At 29.0% G+C, this 22,129-nt stretch overlaps 1 protein-coding gene across 1 annotated transcript in view; it reads right to left on the bottom strand.

The window, feature by feature from the left end:
• The window catches only part of LOC132919685 (discoidin domain-containing receptor 2-like), a 251,170-nt gene that overhangs the window by 30,245 nt on the left and 198,796 nt on the right, over positions 1 to 22,129 (bottom strand). The window contains exons 9-10 of the mRNA XM_060981460.1: positions 16,181 to 16,336; positions 7,210 to 7,448 (exon numbers count right to left, since the gene is read on the bottom strand). Of these exons, the coding sequence (XP_060837443.1) occupies positions 7,210 to 7,448; positions 16,181 to 16,336 (395 nt within the window). The remainder of the gene's footprint in view (positions 1 to 7,209; positions 7,449 to 16,180; positions 16,337 to 22,129) is intronic.

Here is a 22,129-nt window from a genome sequence, read left to right as displayed (position 1 = left end):
ACAGCAACCAAATCTTTAAACCTATTATCGTGGATTATTATTATTTTTACTCCTTAATAATACATGAAATTTAATTGAATGTCGTAATTTCTAGAAAGATCAAGAAGACAATATTTTTTCTATTCACTCCCAAGTTATATTATGTCAAGACCGAACTGCTACAATTAATCTTTTAAAATATCTCAAACTCTCCAAATTATACCATAAAAGAATCAATTATAAAATTTTAATGTAATTTATACATTTATATATCTTAATATTTTAACCTAATACGGTATTTTTTCTCTATAATGGCCGTAGCTGCCATGAATACATTTAATAAAATATGTATTAAAAAAGTTTCAAATCTTGAATTATATTCATCGGCATTAAAAAAAAAAACAGTGTTAAAATAATTTAAGCAAAAAAAAAGGTTCATGTATTTTAATAAATAAGAAGTTTGCATCTTAAAAAGACACTCCTTAAATAGCATAAAATATATAATATGTATTAAAAGATATGGTCTTTAAATATTATATAATATAATATATGTATAAAAAATACAAAAATCGGAATTTAAATACATTTTTCATTAAAGAGGAAGAAGTGCGAGTGAGCATACCTGATAAATCAACCCGTATTTAATCAAATTTATGATATTATTATTAATTACATAACCTTAATATTTACGTTGCATTTTTCGGAAGGTTCATATTATGTAAAATAGTCGTTCGATATGTCGAAGTCTTAACTTGAATTTGACTAACTTCGATTATATTCTATTATTATATAAACTAATTTAGATAATTGATCAAGTTTTTAAATTGAACAACGTTTAAAATAATTATATTTCACAAAATATTGGTACAAATAAGATAATAATAAAGAAGCAGTTCTTGACTACGATATTGCAATTATAAAATGGTCCATTATTTCTAATTATACATATCAATTGCAGTTTATGATATTTTAATAGCAGCTATGTTATAATAAAATTTTGAATTAACCAGATACCTGCTGTGCAAATTAATAACCCAATCATTTTGTCCATTTACTACTTAGTGTACTAAAACCATTTGTATAAGCTTCACATTGTACTGTAATAATATCTATCTTAGCCACTAAGTACACAACAGTAGTCGTATAAAATAATCTACATTATAGATACCTATATAAATAATCGTATAATTGTATGTAAGTTATAGGTGTTTACATTAGTTTGGTCAGTGTAAATTAAATACGCCTATATTCCTCCATAAAAGTTCATTGTTGATAAAGGTTGTCGTTATCTACGATGTATTAATGGATTTTTAGAAAAGAGTAATAATTCAGTTACAGACACAGACTTTTTTTTCATTAAATTATTCGTCGAAAATTTTCCTGCTAATAAAAGTATTTTTTTTTTTTTTTTTTTTCCTTTATTAATATATATACAATCTGTACACAAGGCACAATAAGAATATAGGCTATAATATTACAGGAGGAAAATCTTGAGTGAAGAAGCCACCCACTGATGACACTTCGTCAATAAAAGTATTAAATGATTTTTTTTTTTTTACTTTCTATTAGTATATAATATTATTATGATGAATAAAGTAGATTAAAAATGTATATTTAATAATAAATTGATTATAATATAAATATACTAATATAATTTTCCATAACTATTTTTTTTATCATAATTTTGCATATCATATATTATTATTAAGCAAATATTATTACCATGTTCCTTTAAATAATTATTGACTAGGTATATGTTTTATATAAATAATGTCTTTAAGTACTATAAAACTATTATCAATTATTATATTCTGTAAAATATTCCCCTCCCGTGTTGGAATATAACCACTTATCTTGATATCATGTAGTCGGCTATATAGTTTTTTGATATAACTTAAATTAACGAATAACACATATTTAATGATTTTAATTATAATATATTTATATATACTTATGTTTGTCTGTTATATATTGTATATATATTTATTTAAAGAAATATACTTATTGATAAAAATAAGTGTTTGTGCAACGGTGATTTACTGATTTGTGTGTCTTATAAAAAAGATGTTATTTTTATATGATTGTATTTTACTACTTTATTGACAAATAGTGATAAACTACATTTTATCGTGATATGGAAGTTTTAAAAGTTGTTCATAAAATGTTTAATGTATCAACGATTGGGCTGACTGAATACAAAGTATACCAAAGCATATTATTTATTATTCGCATTTGAATAATTCTATGTTGATAATGGATTTCATTAATTTCGTGTCATGAATAATGCGTTTGATTTCAAGACTTAGAGTTAATGTCATGTTAAAACAATGACCCATTATGTGTATTCAGGTCATCAGCTGTTTTAAATTGTTTATGATGTTTATAACTTTTAGACATTTATGTAGTATAGTTTTAGAGTTTTGTGAACGAAATGTTAGCAATCATATAATAATTTGACATATTTTATAGTTCATAAATAATACATTATTGACTTTCCACTTTGGGGGATAATTAACATAGTTATGTGCCATATCTAAATATTATATTAGTTCAAAAATAAATAAAAATTTGGTAAAAAAACAATATGTCTACTTATATTTTGTTTCATTACTTATTACGATACGTACTTTACATAGTATAATATTTTATAATAAAGGTATATTATTTTATTAATGTACATAATACAATAATACAAATAATTTAAAATACGGTAGAATTAATTGTTAACGTATATAATGCCGGATAATAATATATTATACTACCCATTTCGTATGCTATACCATTGTATTCAATAGCTAGTTTAGTGGCACAAATGTTATTTGTCAATAAGCATTGTAAGTGAATTATATTTTTATCCACATCTCGTGTACTTCATCGATATAGTATAGTATTACATATTATATAGTTGAACACAGGTACTGAGTGGTCCTTTTCGTGGATATGAGAGTAAAATGAGTCTAATTTAAAATTCCTGCGTAGGCTGATAAACGGATATATCAACAAATTAAATTTTAAAGTTTGCTCCTAATGCACGCGATCCTTGAAAAATCCTTTCATTACCAATTCATACAACAAATTACGTATGAAACAACCCTATCGACAGAATTATGTGCCTGTTTGTCTACGAACTGGTATATATTTTTATTTTCTCTATTTATTTTTTTTTTTAATTTATACTTCCATAGCTCCATTTACCTTAATCTTATTGCTGAATTAGTTATTAATGTTTATTAAATATTTTTCGCTTATTACTTAAGTACTTTACTATATTATATTGGCCTTTATGCTTGTCAGTTAAATATAAAATATATTATACAGGTCCTTGACAACTTGTAGTGTGGTTTTTGTTTTTGGTGTAGCGACACATTTATCATCCCCTTTTCCTCAAATATATACATAAAAAAAATAATAACCTTTCATTAAAGATTAAATAAAAATGTTCCCACTTTTTTGCCACAATATATTACTACTAACATAGAAAGTTCATTGTGAAGACTTATATTTTTATTATTATTAATTATTATAATTATTTTAATCTAGCAATAGCGTTTTTAAGAAAAAATAGCATCTAATTGGATAATATAATTATGATATTTTAATCATTGTGGTATAAACATTTGCAACGCGTTTCACACTATTTAAAATTTATGAATTTATCGTCGTATATAGTTATTAGTTGCCTATACTTCGTGTTTACTTATACATATTATTATGTATAAATACATAATATTCTCATGTTACAATAATAATAAATTGTTTACCAAGAAACTCGTGAACCGATGTATCGAAATTGCCTACACAAGACGCCGTCCAATAGATATACAATTTTAAAATGTATTAATAATAGGTTAGTTTATTATTATTAAAAAAATGTTAAGAACGACAACATAGTAATGTTATTTAAAAGGTAAACCTTAAACGGCTTAAACCATAGTTTCTTGAGTTAGACTTAGAAACCGCTTTTGCTCATTTTCACCAAAGTAGACAATTTTTATAAATTACATTTTCCTTATACTTTTTTTTGTATCTAATTTTATTATATTGAATGGCCAGATTTATTATGTACACATTAAATACATATATATTTTATCTTTTTATAAATTATTTAAATGAATGACAAAAAATTGTAAATAGGTATAGCTATTTTTTTCTATAGATTAGAATTTTCAAAATTATAATAATTTTCAACTAAAATATTATAGTGTTTGCAGTTAGTAAAACAGATTTTTGAAAACTTGCAATTATATGGATATAAATAATATATACCTATATAAACTTTTTTAATTACTTAAAAAATATTAAAATTCATAAGATTATTATTACGATAAATACCTATTAATAACAAACAAAATAATTAAAAGTAGTCAAAATATAATTCGTATTATTGTATTTTACACAGATCCAATAATACGCACGAGGCCACCTGTATTTATAATTTATTCTATTCGTTATAATTATTACTGCGCGCCGTTTTTGCTATGCATAATTTAGATATTGGCACACTACGAAATATTTAATAGAGCGATTAGAAGTTTGCATAAAACAAACGGAAAACGGCTAGTAAATATTATTTCATGGATACAAATCAATATTTGTGTTTGTTTATATTATTTAGGCTTGGTCAAGAAAACAGACATATTTTGTACCTGACAATGCCTAAGTACATAATATTGTAAATATACTATATATCTAGGTAACTCCGTTCACCATGGACCTCGACGGTGACCAGCTTTCATTGGATTGCTATATCCGTCTGTCATTCTCGCCGAGTCAACTATCTATGCGCTTGTCATATAATTAATTAAACCTAGCCCATGCGCGTAATTCAACCACTTAACGTGAATGGACGAATATAATTTATTATGATGTACAGGACGGACCAGCGCGTTATTACATTAATCTAATATTTAGTAGAGCCACTGGATACGAAATGATGTTGGCGGACACTCTTTCTTAATATAGACTACTCTTTATATTATATAATCTACATTAATACAATATCACTTTCTATAATACTATTGTTATAAATAATATATGAGCACAAACACTGTTATGCATTATTTAGTTTTTATGAATACAATAACAGGCAAAAATTACAACAATATTATGGTACATATTAAAAAAAGTAATAACATAATACCTACAATACTAATGTAATTTACGTTTATAGAACGGTTGTAATTTAATAAAATTATAAACTTTATGTATGTACAAAACAAACCCGATAAAAAAAACAATAAAAACATTATACGTCATATTATTATTTTCATATCGTATTTTGCGGTTTTGTTTATGTTGGACGTTTGGTATTTTTAAATATTTCACCGTAAGACTATAATACTATTATATTGTACGTGTCAAATGGATTGTAGTCGTACTATACGATATAACGGCACGAAGCGCTTCGAAAGGCGCCGACGTAGAACAACGACAAAGTCACCTGTACCTACGCGCGTAATAAGGATACGCGACATCGCGGACTTTTGGCGCTCGTTGGTGCTACGACCGCCAGCGCATAATTTATAGGAAAACGCCACGGCGATATTTCACCCTGCGATATCCCTGCAGGGACTTTCGGCCGGTTCTCAGTGGCGGGCACTCCGCGTATATATAATGAGATCGGGCCATTCGATACGTAGGCGAGGTAACGAGTAACCAAAGCCGGAGCCCGACGCCGCCGCCACTGACACCGGAAGGCGGTGGTGGGTCTGCTATATGCGCCACGACGATACCCCCGGGAAAACGTCGACGGCCAGGTACCTACCCTAATTACTTTACGCCACTGCGTTCGTCCACCACCGCCACCGCTGTCGTGTACAGGGCCTTACATAAGGTGTGCCGACTGCTGTGCGCGAGTCACGTGCCCGCCCCGGTCGGCCTGCGGAAGAGTATTTGTTATTAGATCGTTGGGACTGGGCCAGCTGGGCTCGACCGTTTACTAGAACGTCTCGGACATAAGGTAGGATATAAGCCGGTTGATAACACTGCGACGAAATATCGCCTCGGATAAGCACGGACGTATCGTTTACGTGCATTGCAATACGGCGGATGTATTGCGGTCCGCACGTAAAGTATTATATTATTTTACCTTTTTCCAAGTCTTTATCCGGAGATATTTGTGTTGGTATACGTACTGCACACTTTTTTATACGCGTCAACCGTTCAATTTTCGTCGACGAGAGTTATTGCAAACGCTGTATAATTTTATCACGTTTTATCAGTATTCGCTTTGTACCCGCGCAATCGTGTTCTTATCCACGATTATCAATACCTCTGTTATTATGGTCACTTATATATAGGTATTGTGCAAATAGGTAAATACTTAGAAATGTCATGTACAGAATCTCAGGACTTTGGCACGAAGAATTTCTAAAATTTAGAAATCGTAAGTAAGTTCCATTAGAAATTAGCGTTAACACGGTTTACTCAACTGTTTTCATTTGCCCTAGAATATTATTTTGTTTAATTTTATTGTTTGAATATATTTATTAGTTTTAAACATTAACAATCGAATCAAATAGGTTTTATGGTTGCCGATTTATTATTTCATATATTCGGACAAAGAGTTCGTCCAGTCGACCATCATTACATGCTATAAAAATATTATTATCTATACGCCATTTTATTATATACGTCCCTACTAATAATTATATGTCAATCCGCACAATAAAAGGTTTTATTTTATTATATTTTATCGCGTTAAAAATAATTTAATTATAACAATTACCCTTTATCTATTTCGGGGTACGTAAAACTCAGCTGTGTAACCACAAACACGGATTATTTCAACATTATTTGCGCGTAAAACGGTTTCACGTGCATACGCCCTTGCTACAATGATATAGAAAAGCAGTACGTGTCGCGAGCTCCAAAGTGTTTGAAATAATTTATTTCGACAAGTACCTAACCTACTTATTTATTTGTTTTTTTTTTCAATAGGTTTATAATTTATCGTTTGAGCGTGTCCGTTTACGTTCTCGTGCACGAGTCGAAAAACACCATCGTGACGTTTTCGGGCGTTCAGACCTTTAAATTTCACCGGAGACATCTGAGAATAATCTAACATAATATTCATATTCTTTAGTGGTGGTAGAGAAGCAGTAGTAAACTCTCTCGAGTTTTAAAACCAGATAACTCTTACGATGGTAGACTTTACTGGGTCAGCAGTATATTTTTTTTTTTTTTAATTAATCGTCTGTTGAACGTCACGATGTGACGTTTGGCACTTACCGTCAGGTGTATGGCCGGTGGCAGATGTGGTTTGTCATCCGCGCAGTCTTGGAACGACGAGCTTCTACTCTGGCGGGATACTTGCTGGATTAACCGACGTCGGCGGACCATCACGAACGCCACTGACGCACCGGCCAGTACGGTGGCCGCGGATAGTGCACCCACTAGTAGACTTATCAGACGGTGGCCGCCACTGCCAGTCACGCCATCGTTCCGGTTTTTGGTGTGCTGAGGTAAACCTAGACAAAACAATAATAATTTAGCGGGAAATAAGAAAAAATTAATTTAAATATTATAAAACCTAAGTACGCCGAACGTACAGACAATTATATATGACGTTATAACATAACTTTATATTATTTATGTGTAATCTCGATAATAAATAAGCGATTTTAAAGCACAATGAATTATCGAGTTGTAATACTGTTTTCCGTGCAGAGACGATAAGCTGCAAGTATACAAATATAAATATGTAATAATAATAATAATAATAATAATATAATATATACCTACATAGTATTGCGTAGGTATAGGATATTTATAAATAATACATAACCACTGTATAGTAGTCCCGTGACCCGTAGGTCGAGAAGCGGAATAAAAATGTATAATAAAATAGAATGTATAAAAAGTATTATTTGAGTAAAAACAAATCTATTTCATTTAAAAATCTAAATATTTAGATATAATCAATATCTCTTATAGAGGTACTTAATATGTACTTTACTCGGAACGTAGTTATATCGTAATAATAAAAACTTTTGAAATCAATTCTTGGACATATTATAAAATACACTACCTAGGATCTAAGATTTATTTAATACGTTCTAAACTGATTTACCTAAGTTCCCGGAATAAGGTTCGGGTAACTATTGCGTTTTACGATATAATATACAATACATTTTACCCTCCAGTTAATCGAAGTGACTGTATGATACGTCTAAACAGTTTTCTTTTAATAATAATCTAAAATATCAATACTCTTTCAAAATGTATATAATGGAAAGTAATGTAGGCGTTTCTTTTTGAGAGCAAAAGACTTAAGGTAACTATTTAAATATTTATTTAAGCAATTACGTCCAAGACAAGTTGAATTTGGTTTTTAGTAGTAATTAGTAAGTATAGATAACTATAATTTACTGGCAATTCATACATATTTAGTAATTTTGAATAATAACTAAATATAAGTCGGTATTTATTCAAAAGTTAATAACAATAATATGATATGATATAAATATATGCTACTTTAATAATTAAAAATAAATGTATTGTTTTTGAAAAAAGTTAATTCAATCCAGATGTATATAGCTACTAGTCATGTTAAAAGAAGAGGACGGAAGACACTCCCACGATTTCCTGTTATAAAATGGAGTTGTTATTTTTTAGTTGAAAAATATATTACACACAAATAATGCAGTGGGTTGCTGGCACAATTGCTTCAATGCATTATTAAATTCAGCTCATCCATCTAATTAGATGTTTATGAACGCGTTGAAAAAAGAAAGTAATACCTATATAAACCTATCTAAAGTTGAACAGTTACTTTTTGGAATAGTATTACATAAAATAAAATAAAATATAAAGATTCCGTGATTCGAATTAAATTTAACTTAAACATTTTGGCCTCATAAAATAATTTAAGCTAACTACCTATTTTAAAACCCTCTACTGTTCGCTCGTCAGACCTATTCGGGAGTATAGTTCTGTAGTTTTTTGGATCTGCATATTATACCTCTTTGACCATCATATGAATAAGTGTATACAGAGAATGGTTTTTTATGTAATACTTCTTTCATTCTGAGCATTTCAAGCTCACGTCATGACTGCACACCAGTAAGCCAAATGCTGAGTTTTTGTAGTCTCGTGGATTGCCACGTTGTAATTATTTACAGTCAATTCCTTTCAAAACTGTTATCTAATTTTATTGATTCCCCTAGACTACTTTCTGAAGTTATATCATCAGAGTCCCTACGCAATCAACTATAATCACGGCTTCTTTTTATTTTCTGTAGATATATCTTCCACTGTATTTATAATTATCTTTTTAACCGATTGTTAAGGGTTTCTAATGGAAATTCATACATTTTGATAAAATTTCTTTGCTTTAAATTAACCATATATTTTTTATTTCTATTGCATTTTATAGTATAAACACGTTTGTAAATACTATAATATAAACATATAGGTATTTATTATTATTTCATGTTTATTTATTTCCTGTATTGGTCATTTGGCTGTAAAATTTTTAATAAATATATATTCAAGATTATTCACGATGGATATAGTTGTTAATTTTCAGTTTCAAATTTAAATTTGGTTTAAAAAAGTTATACGTAGTATAACTAATAGTGTAAAACTAATTTTACAGCGTTTAATATTTATTTTAGAATTAAATATTAACATATAATTGTTTTTGAGTCATATACAACAGTTCTTTGCGAAAATTCAATTGAATTTTTTTTTATTATTACATTTGCATTGGTAACCAAACAATACCAAATATAGAATTAATGTTATAAAGTTTAATTTAGCATTATAGATACCTACCTTGATTGCGCTTAGCAACTGATGTATAATATAATTTTGTAACCCAACCAATTTAATTTTATAATAGATATAGGTTTCCCTTAGTAACTGATGAATAATATTAAATATTAATATATAATTATACGTTACCATAGCAACAACAACAAAAAAATACGATTTTAAATATTTACTTGAGAATTTAATTATATTATGCTTTTAATGAAGTATTATATTTATCATATTTAACTATTTTGACGATGTTTAATATTTATTTGAGAATATGATTATTATAATTTTAATGAAGTATTATATTTATCGTCACGCACCAAAATTGTATTTCTGCCGTAAATATTATACCGACGGTGCCGTAGTTAGCACACTGATTCGGTGAATTATTTTTTACGTAGAATTTTAATCAATTGAATTCAACTTATTTATATAATTTTATGTTTAAATATAACGCAATAGAGTATACTTTCTTAAAGTTTTAAAACAAAACATAACTACCTGAATTCAAAATAACAAATTGATATAAAAATAAAAAATAAACTTTTTTTCATAAGAGATACATAATAATATGTCACGTAGTAATTTTGCAACAGATTGAAAATTCTATTTAGTTATGATTGGGAATTTGTACTATTTGCGTGTGCATACGTAATAATATGCGAGACGCATGTATATATTAATATATTATACGAGAATATTCTGAGAGCGGCATGGTGACGTTTGACTATAAACAGTATGTGAGAGGAAACAATATATATGTTTATGTGTGTCTGTTTGGCAATAGAGGAGAATATAGAGAAGTGAAATATATTATAATATAAAAGAAGAGATAGAGATAAACGTTTAAAATAAAAGTCGTTTTAAACCGTAAATACAGCTATAACGTTTCGAAATGTCAACCAGGTGAACTGTCCTATAAGAGTGTAAAAGGGGGTACACTGGGCATAGGGGGGTTGGTTTAGCATCTCTAGCGACCCTAAAGGATAAGCTTCCGGCACATGAATCTGCTAAATTATTGCAGATCCTTTAAATAAATGATCCGGAGATTCTGTAAAAAAATAAAATCAGCGCTTTTGGTTGGCATGCGAATATCGTGTGCTAACGTAGAACGCCATTTTTTGATTCTCTAACAGGGACGTAAGTTTCAAACGCTGATTATTATTCAGTTTGTTTATTATTATTATTTTTGCATCGTTAGAGTTTATAGAAAAAATCGAGCGGCTCACAAAAAAAAAAATAATTTTTTTTTGCGAATTATGTTAATTTAAATCACAAAAAAAAATATAACAGCATGATAAAACTTGAAATTTAAGTTGTGTATATTATGTATATAATATGGTGAGCATATAAACGTTAGTTCGCGCAAAACATAAATTAAATGTGAAATTTCTGCATTGTTGAAACTTATTAATTATTTTAGAATTCAAGACAGCATATTTTGAACTTAACAAATATGAAGGACGATCGTATCGATTTACTGTCATTATTGTACAAAAACAACAACAAAGGTAAAAATAAAATAAAAATGCCATCTAGAGCCATATAGTTTTTACCATTATTACATGATCATTTTACATGTACCAATAAAATTACAAAGTTGTTGGTATATACAATAAAACTGTGATATATTATGTTGAATACAATAATACAATGTGGTGCATATAATATTATAATACGTTATATGCGATATACTTACGTAGGTGAAAATAAAATATACTTATGTTTCTATGAATAAAACGTGTGTGTATATTGCATAGGTACAACACAATATATCTTCATTTACTATGAATTGGTGCCGTATAAGTCTTCATTAACATTTTTATAGCCTGCTTGTTTAGGACGAAACCGGAAGATGGAAACACAGCGAATACTATCTTTCGTTTAGTTGCATAATGTTTAGATGTGCCCTGGTACACGTTATAAATATTTTATATGGTTTTCTTGAGCATAAAATATCAGGGAATTTCTCTCCTTGAATAATATTCCCGTACATTAAGTTTTTTCCTTTCTCATTTTGCATGGATAATTTTTTCGCTTAAACCAACAAATGTATAGGTATAGATATAAATAATTTCAATGATATAATTAATTTTCCGATGGTTAATATTATTGTTTATTAAATATAAATTGTATTACAGTTTTTAAAATAGATTTCACGCGTATTATTAATACTATTACAAATTGCGTATTGTACAGATTAGTTCGTTTTGAATTTGTTTGTGTTAATATCGGTTGGCGGGAGCTGAGAAAAACGAATTAATCATTTTAACAGTTTATGTGGTATATCTGTACGGCTGTACGACGTGTGTATGTATACATTTTATTTAAATCATCCAAAATAATTTAAATTCGTTTAAATCCGGTAAAGCAAAATGAGTTTAAGTGAACGGTTTAAATTATAAAACACGTTTATGTAAACAAAACACTATAATATACGTTAAATAAAATATTATTTAAAATGCACAGTGGCAGTGGCCGAGAGGTTATATAGCGAAAAGATGGTTCGATAGTTTTCATCCGTACCTTATACTACCTATATATGCTATATATTCACAATACACATATTATTACACACACGCACACACACACACACATATATATATATATATATATATTTATTTATATTATCACGGATAATGTTTATATATATAGTATATATGGCGTGGGATTATAATATTATTATATCCGTTATTGGGGTCACGAAAACGCGTATATTCACCGACACGAAGTAGTATAATATGCAAAAATTACGACCGATAAAAGTTTTAAAAGTATTAAAAGCTATAAACATTAAATATATCGAATATGGGGGGGGGTGTATAACGTTTTCATATATTTATTGATTAAAAGAATGCGAAAAGCTCATAAAGATAACAAATGTATATCGACGCTATAAATGGCGTACTATCCGACCGGCCCGCCGGAAAACCAACAACAACTACTACACTATAGTACACACTTCTGCGGCATTACGCGCATTATATATTTATAAATAATAATATAACGCAATGGGCCGACGATGACGACGACGACGATAATCTAAATTATTCCATTAACAATTAATACAAGTCGTAAGTATGAAAACAATTTACACAATAATTCGTTTGTAAGCGTACCTATGCGTATTTTTTTTTTTTTTCGTAATACGATTTATCGCGCGAGAGTCGCCGTAATTGGTTTTTCGAATCATACGTATATAATATATATATAAACACGACTCGGTAATAATGCCCTCACAACGGTCCACCTTAAACTCGTCTATTTTACTATAGCGTTTCAAAAACGCATTACACTCCGATCCCGAGGAGGAGTACCCAAAGGAGTTGTTCCGTTATATTATAGTAACGCGTACCCGTGAAATAACAATTCAGTAAACCCTGAAATTTAAATTACGGACACTGCCTCGGCTTTGCAGCTCAGCAGTATTACACATTTGTCTCGGCCCGACTTTGTTTCCGTGTAAAATTCAAGGCAAATCAAATAGCAACAGCACCGGCACCGGCACCGGCGGCGCCGTGTATTATTCCTACACGTCTCTACCGAAAGTATAATCCAAACGTATTACACACTGTGCGCGCGTTATTTCGTACCTACACGATATAATATTATATGTTGGCTGCCGCGTATACCTACCCACCTACCTACGCGCGTATGATGTGTATTTTATATGTTAATACTTAATGCCGGTAATAGTATTGCTGTGTCCGTCGTTAATAAATATTCTGCGCACATACGCTATTTCGACTTGGCTATGATAAGTGTATTACACTATTTGCACAACGGTATAATAATAATATGTAGTTATAGCGTTGTGTAGGTATATAGACGAGTATAGTATTGCTTTGATTTCGTTAACACTATACTTGTAAAAAAAAGTTTATCGTAATTCTTGACTGTTGACCGTATTCCGTGTACTGCGCGAGATAGTGAAGTCATTGTTATTAGTTTATAATTTGCAAATATATATATATATATTATTTACATTGCAACCGGCAATGCTTTGCGTCTGTGAGTTCATTAAGTCATTTATAAACCCCGTCCCCGTAATCTAGTTTAACAACTTTCAATTATTGTTTTTTTTTTTTTGCCAATTAAACTTATTTAATCCAGCCTAATTAAAAACTACAATAATGTACCTAAATCCAATAAAATTAATTTTAACAAAATTAATTATATAATCGCGGTTATATCATATATTTTTTTTTTGCAATGAATCAGCAATTATATTCATAAAAAAAATTCTGAGTTTGTTATTTAATTTAAATTTAAACAGTTCTCGCTACGTAGATGTTATTTTGACATTAAGTTAATTCTTAACATTTAACAAGGTTAAAAAACAATTTGCAATTTATGAAAGTTGCGAGCAAGGTAATTTGTGCGTTTGAAGCCATAACATATTTAATGTACATTATAAAATAATATAAATACATATGTAAACATTATACAAAGTGATTCACCAAACATGCATACTCCCATTTTTTCATTTATTTGAATTTGATTTTTGCAATGTTTAATTATATTTAAGACCATATTTTTAAATTTTTAACATCTTTTGTATTAAGTACTTAAGGACTGTCATGTGGTGATACAAATGTCTACTTTTAAAAAGAGGGCCTTTCTTTTTTCTAATTTTAGTCTTGATACTTAACCATTTTTTAAAAGAATTATCCATGAAATAATTTAATGTAAAAACTAAAAAAGGTGATTTTTATTTGTTAAACAAAAGTTTTTACTTACACAAAACACTCTTTAAATAGTATAAAAAACCTCGAGAATTTGAAAATATAACATTAAAAGTATATTTAAAAATTCAAAAAAATCATTGTTAAATTACTGCAAAATTGAAGGGAAAAACAGGTAATCATTCCTAGTGAATTACTCTGTATTGTGAATATACCTAATGTTAGCCGTTGAGTAATTAAGAATGCGTAATTTGAATCAGTGTTTTTTGTAGAACACAAATAGCAATTACTTATTATACAATTACATTAAATAGGAAAATGAGCACGTGTATAAGTATTTTAATGTATTTACAGAGCAAATTATTTATATAACTATTCATATATTGTATTCATATTTTTTTGTTTTATTTAAGTTATAATAGTGGAAAACTTGCAACTCTCATCTTTAATTTTACACTATTATTTTATATTTTTAAAGAATGTGCCATAATATTGTATTTTTCAGTCAATAATATAGTTTTTTACTTAATTAATATTTTTGTAATATAATTTTGAAAAATGGTTCTGTATAAGAGAACTGCAGTTTATAACACTATACTGAATACACAAACAAAAAATAAAAAGTGAAAATTATTGTTTTCGTATTTGTTAAAAATTTAAATAATTAATTTCCGTTTTAAAATTTATAAAAATATAAATGTTTTTAAATCAGGATTATAGATAACTGGTGTTGGAATATATTATAAAACTATTATAATATTATATTAATTGTGATACTAAGTGCGGGTATATAATAACTTAGACAAACATAGTGAGATAATAAAATTAATAAATTCATATTATATATTATTATGTTTATGTATCATGATAATATATAAATTAGTGTTTGTTTGACGAAAATCGTTCGGAAAATTGTCACCGATTGTATTATAAATAAATTTGTCAAAATCCGAGGAGATAATTTGCGTGCGTACTAATCCGTCTTGAGCGCTCGGCCATAATACTATAATATACATTATATTGCACCATACACAATGTTTCGGACAAAATAAAAATGCGACTTCATTAGTCGGCTTGTTTCGGCTCATTGAAAGCCATTTACCCGTGCGTACTATATATACACACATGTATAGTAGTGTGATTACCCGCGTGCTCATAGCGCTTATATATATATATATATACCCTGTCTACAGACCGAATCATTAATCCGATGACCATTGTCTGTTTCGAATGTGCAGTTTCCCGGTCCGCCACCATGGCATATTATATACTTAATGTTCTGAATAATTCAATTCAATTAATGGCGACTCCTGTACATTTATATAAACGCACAGGAGCACACTAGTACGAGTGACTTCGTTCATTCTTCGGCCATATTAATATATATTATTATATTATATTCTCGGTAATACGCTCTCCTCTCGTCCCGTGCGATTAACACACACTATAATATATAAAAATGCGCTCGATTTCTGTCACAGTAATATGCGTTGTTATACTCAACACCGTAATACGTTATATTCTAGATAGTTGTATTATACATAATATAATGAAATAGAAAATGGACTATACTATGTGCTTAGTGTGAAATAAACTACAGAACTATGTTGTCCCAAAATGTAGGTAATAATTTACCTATATTAATCATACGTCTAATCTTGTCTATATGGTGTTGTACCTCAAGATTAAAGCGAGCTAAAGTTTTTTGGTACAATTTTAGAATTTTCATTCAAATTAAAATAAAGCAGAAATACCTCCAACAGGTGTGTTTCTCTCTTCTTTATGGTCGGCCGATTTAACTTCGTCCCTTTGTAATTCGTTGCCTCCGTTGTTTGACTTGACGCTATTGTCATTCGGGAAGAAAATCGGCTCCTCCGCTTCTTCGGGAGGCCAAATTCCGGGCATTACAACTGAAACAAATACAATCTTAAAATATTACGCTGTTTAAATTAAAAATATTATATTTCGCACATAAACTTCTACGCGAGCGGTGATTTAATGTCAGCTGGTGCCTGGCTACCAACCATAATATAGTTATAGTGTCGCTCGAACGAGAGTATATTATATATACGTATATAACCTAGTGCTACAAAAATATATGTCATAAAATCTGTTATTACATAAAAGTATTATTGTGTTTCATTCTGTCAAATATTATTATACATTCGTAAATTGAAAAACAAATTAATATTCGGCGCTACTCAAATTTTCATTATTTCATGACACAATATCGGGTTTGGGATTATATATTATTTGTGACAATGGCATTAGTCGAGGCTTTCGTATGAATGTTGACCTGGTATACAAGTGAATATAGTGAATTCTCGTGCAACATCCGAACGATACCAGAACACAAGTAATATCCTATCGGTAAAGTTGATAAGCATGGATAAACAAACGCAAAGAATTATTATAGAACGCTCGTAATGTAATGTACAATAAAACGGAATACTCGAGTGTAAACAACGTTAACCAGAAAAGTACAATTGAAAAGTACTCAAACGTTACTGAAGTATGAAGAATACGGAACAAAATCAAATAAATATGATGACGTATTACTTTTTATAGAAAAATATTGGTATTTGGCTACCTATTGTATTAGTTTTTAAGTTACATTTTTTTTATTATTATTATTATTATTATTATTGTATTGATATTAAGTTTGGAAAATAAATCGAATTATAAAATTATTTCATATATAACCTATATGTATTGTACTCTTCGGGGGAAACAATATTGTGATATTATGTATTCAAGCTATTATAATATCGAACAGTTTTTCATAAGGTTCAGTGATTTGTTATTTACTAATTTTAATGTGCTTACATGATTTTGATCGATTTATATTTACACGAAATTTGTGTTAAAATCCAGATAGTATCATACTTCGTGGTTTTATTACTATGACAAACGAATTTGTTTAAAATGCCTATATTTTCTCTAATAGTTTTGAATCAGGTTCAGTTTTATATAATATAATAATAATATACAATAAAATAATAAATATCTTTAGGTTATATAATATATCTATTGATATTGTCAAAGTTCACCAAAAATAATGATATTTTATTATAGTGTGGTTTTTTGCAAACTTGAATTTGTATTAATAGGAAATTTTTTTCACCGCTATTCCTACTAAGTACTTTATGTATCATGGAGTAACTGTTTATTTTTTCTATTTATTAGAATTATATGTATGTAATTGTTTTTTTTTATAGATTATCATGATAATATTATGTAAAAAATAAATTTAAAAATAATAGGTATATGTATATTTTTTGTTTTTTTTGTAAAACAATTTGAGTAAGTAGATATAGGAACTTTATCAAAATACTTTTGAATATCACATATATAATATGTAAATACATATTAAATATATAATATTAAGTATAAAATATAAATTATAAACAAAAGAAAATGTGTACTAAGTATGGATATATAGACATTATATTATGTCTATAATACATCTTCTTAAAAACTCTTTATAACACATACTCTTCTTATGTGTACATAGTATTATTATATCGATCGGGAGATGTCGCCCGATTCTGATACACTGCGCATGGTAATAGCAATAATAATATTATTTTTTATAGTTATTCAAATGTGCCCATGAATAGTGCCCTTAAATAATATAAATTACTTGGTGACGCAAAGTTAGTATATAGTTTACTCACTATACAGGATTGTTATTTTTCAAGCGTAATTCATTCATTTTGTTTTTTTTATTTATTTATTAAAGAGATATTAATCTAGATTGGTGACAATTTGCTTACAACAATTTTCGTTACCCTTAAATTATATTATGGCATTATTGTTCAGCGTTTTTTATGAACATTTCGTGTTTTTCATTACATTGCTAGTTTAGCATAATAAACATTTTAAATAATATTACGTTCATTTTTACAAGATTTGTGGTACTCATCGGTTGGGATTCAATTCAAGAATTCTACAACTGTGATACAAATAATAATATTAAGGGATAATTATAGCAATGTGGATACCTGCAAAAATTCCTTTTTAAATTGTTTTAATAGCGACTTTTTATGCGAATCACCTAATGGTTTACGTGTATTGAAAATCTCCTTGTATTTCTCTGTTAGAATAATATGACACTATTACACGCTATATAAAATAAACAATGTATTAAAATTAAAGAACCGCATAATAACTGTATTTAGAAAATTCATCTTTTTTTATTTGATAACAATAAGTCAAGTGAGAGTCTATATCAATAAATTCAGTAATATGGTCTACTTTAAAGGTCAACTTTATTAAGTAAAAATCAATTTGCAGCGATTTTTAGATCACTTCTACACGATTCGACCGTTTGGTTTTTCGTGGGCAAATCGAAGTTAAGTAGAATCCCCAGCACATATTTAAACAAGAAATTCGATATTAATTTAATTTAAAAGTTATATCTGCGGAGACTTGAAATATTAATAATAACATAAGTAATATCAAATATTATACATTTCACTATACATAATTTTATTTTAAAAATGTTTCATTTAGTTTTAAGCTATTTATTATCATTATAGTCACATAAATTATTTTAAAAGCAATATCCAAAAACATATCATTAAATACACTTAGCGTTATAGGCTGACAGACCTCAACTCACAATCGTATTTCGTACATAATGATTTACATATTTTATTGAATTCAAATTTAGCAGATTAATTACACTCATTCACTCGACGACTGATGTACAACAGATCACAACCTAATATTTAGGTTTTTATTTTTAAACAGTAAACCTACGTATTTTTTTTTTTACCTTAAATAAATATTGTAAAGCAAAGTTTAGTTCTGTAACATATCAATACATATGGACTTTAAATATTGAATCATAGAGAAGTATATTAAATTATTATTACGACATTTTGTTTTACTGCAATAGAATACTAGCAGATAAATATAAACTAATTTTGTTACTACGCAGCAGTTGGTAATTTGATTTAGCCAAGTACAACCTATCGTGATGGTATTGTTTTTTTTTTTTTTATCGTTGTTGGCATGATAGTGGATTACTGGCCGGAAAATGATGAGTGGAGTGTAATAATAAATTTATTAAATCTTAACCGAAACCTATAGAAATGCCCAAAGCATCGAATAACCAGCGACTTTTATATATCTATATCATGTATGTATATATTATATTATTCTAGAAGTATGCAAATGGGCACGCGCAAGGTTTTAATGACAAAAGGTCTTCGTCGTCGGCGGGGGCGACTGCAGTGTCAATTTCTGGGCGTGGGATAGTGGAGAGAAAAAATCGGATCACTGATGAATACGTGACGGGAATATTGGCTTTGGGAAAAAAATTCGCATTCGCCTCACGCCCTAGTGGTAAAAGTAAGAATTGGCGGGAAAAAATGTTCCAAAAAGCAATTTCTTTAAGCTTCTTTTCTCCGGTGGCCGCCGTGGCTGTGCACATAGAGTTCATTATTAAATTAAGTTCTTTCCGGTTCCGTTTTAATGCGCGCGCGGAATTCGATTTCTCCGCGCGTCGCGTATCACGTTGACGAGTAACGGTGAGATAGTAATAATAATATGCGCCCGCGGTGTATATGATGATACATACGCACACACACACACACACACACACACACACACACACACACACATACACACTGTTACTGCGAATCCGGGGTAAAGGACGAAGGGATGTTTTTTTTGCCCTTTAACAAGAATTTGACTTTATGATTACATCTTTCCGGCCAATAAAAGCACCCTCTACGGGAAGGGTCCTCTATCCTTTGATACGGATTTCGTCGCTGAGAATTATTATTTCCACTTCCTGGAAATCAAATGTAATAAAACCCACGTCATGGCCCCGAGAAGAAAGCAATATATTAATATTCGCGATTTAATATCGTGACTATAGACAAGTGACGATGATATAACTATACATTAAATATTAATATAATAGGTATTACGTACTAAACCTAACCTTGTGACATACAAGAACAACGTGGTTATATTTTCTTTATAATACAATATTATTATAACATTGTTTATACAGTAAGCATTGTGTGATTGTATTTTATTTTGGTTTGAATGAAAATATTGGCGGTTGTCTATTGAAAATCACATCACTATATTTAACATTACGCGTTACATTTTATTTTATTATCGATAACGACTTAAGCATAGTAGGTATGGGTTATAATATAATATCGTACCATTATTCCTACACAAACATTGTACATAATCGTATTAGAAGGAGCTGGTGCATAGTAATTCGATTTTCGAGTTGGATATATGATAATTCCGTTACCAGCTACTTAAGAGTACTTAAACAATTACACGACCGAGTCGACTTTTGAACGTCTGAAATTCAAATTAATCTTTTTGGAATTAATTACAATTATTCTTTCTCTTTGTTTTAACAAATCAAATTAACCGAGTATAACTGTACAAGTATAGGCGTAAAAGTCAAAATAATTACGATGACATTTTTAATCTCTCCTCTGGGATTTTGTTTTGTTATTTTGTTTTCGTGTTGCGAACGATAATTATTATTTTTCACGTGAATGAGGATATATCGAACACCTCTATATTTTATTTATAAACATTACATTATTATGCACGCAGTTCTCCGCGATAATACAAAAGCGATTGGTTTATAATAAATAAACTTGACGCCATGACAGTATGACACAATAACATTAACCTTATATTATAATATATAGTACGTATGACGACGAAAATTGGGGTACGTCATTATTAGTTAACATCAAACGCGTTCGGTTTTCGACCCCGTTTGCGATGTATATAATAAACGTTGCTTGAGGGCTAGAGCACACCATCAGACGAGCTGATACTTATCGATAATTAGAATTCGACGAGCTACCGTTATTATTATTATTATTATTATTGTATAGGATAAACGATCAGGTCAGATTCGATTAAATCTAAAGTGTCTTCCTCATGAATGAGTTTTCTATTGGAAAAATATATATATATATAAAAAAAACTTTATAACATCACGCACGCTGGAAGGTACATTCTATAAATATATATACGTGTGTGTGTGTGTGTTAGAACGTATATACGCCGTGTTAAAACGACTTGGAGCTGGTGACGTACAGTCTGGGGTAAGGGAAAATCGGGTCCTGAGGGACAATGTGGACGGGAAATGAAATTCTTGAACGTAATTTATTTGCGACAAAACGGGAGCAGCAAAAACCTAAGAATAAAAATAACTCGACAAACGCGTTGTGCTAATAAACTCTAAAACCTTTCCATTCAATGTAGTATTATATACTAATATTACGCATACTTAAAATTTAACTAATTCTTTGGAGAAAATCTGGCATATTTCGGATATAAGTATAGGTAGATCTCAAAACTTCGTTTCTTGGCGAATTATTCGTGTCAATAATGTAGTCAGCTGTAGAATAGTATTAATCTACTATTTATCCACAATATAAAAGTTGGAAAAGCTACCGGTTTATGTGATTTAAATAAGTTACTCTTATTTTAATTTCCACCATTAGTTGATCATTGTACAACTATATTCTATATTAAGTTAGTCTATTTCTAGTTATTTACTTGAGTTACAACGAAGGTTATTTTAAAAATGATACGATACTATTTGATTCAAATTTATTTAAATCAAAAACTATTTTAATAAAAAAAAATACATAATTTTTAATAATTATTATTATATCTTCTAGATTATTAGATTAGTATAG

This window comes from Rhopalosiphum padi, chromosome 2 (assembly GCF_020882245.1).
Source record: "Rhopalosiphum padi isolate XX-2018 chromosome 2, ASM2088224v1, whole genome shotgun sequence".
In the NCBI taxonomy this organism is placed as follows: domain Eukaryota; kingdom Metazoa; phylum Arthropoda; class Insecta; order Hemiptera; family Aphididae; genus Rhopalosiphum; species Rhopalosiphum padi.
This window is presented reverse-complemented; position numbering and strand designations above follow the sequence as displayed.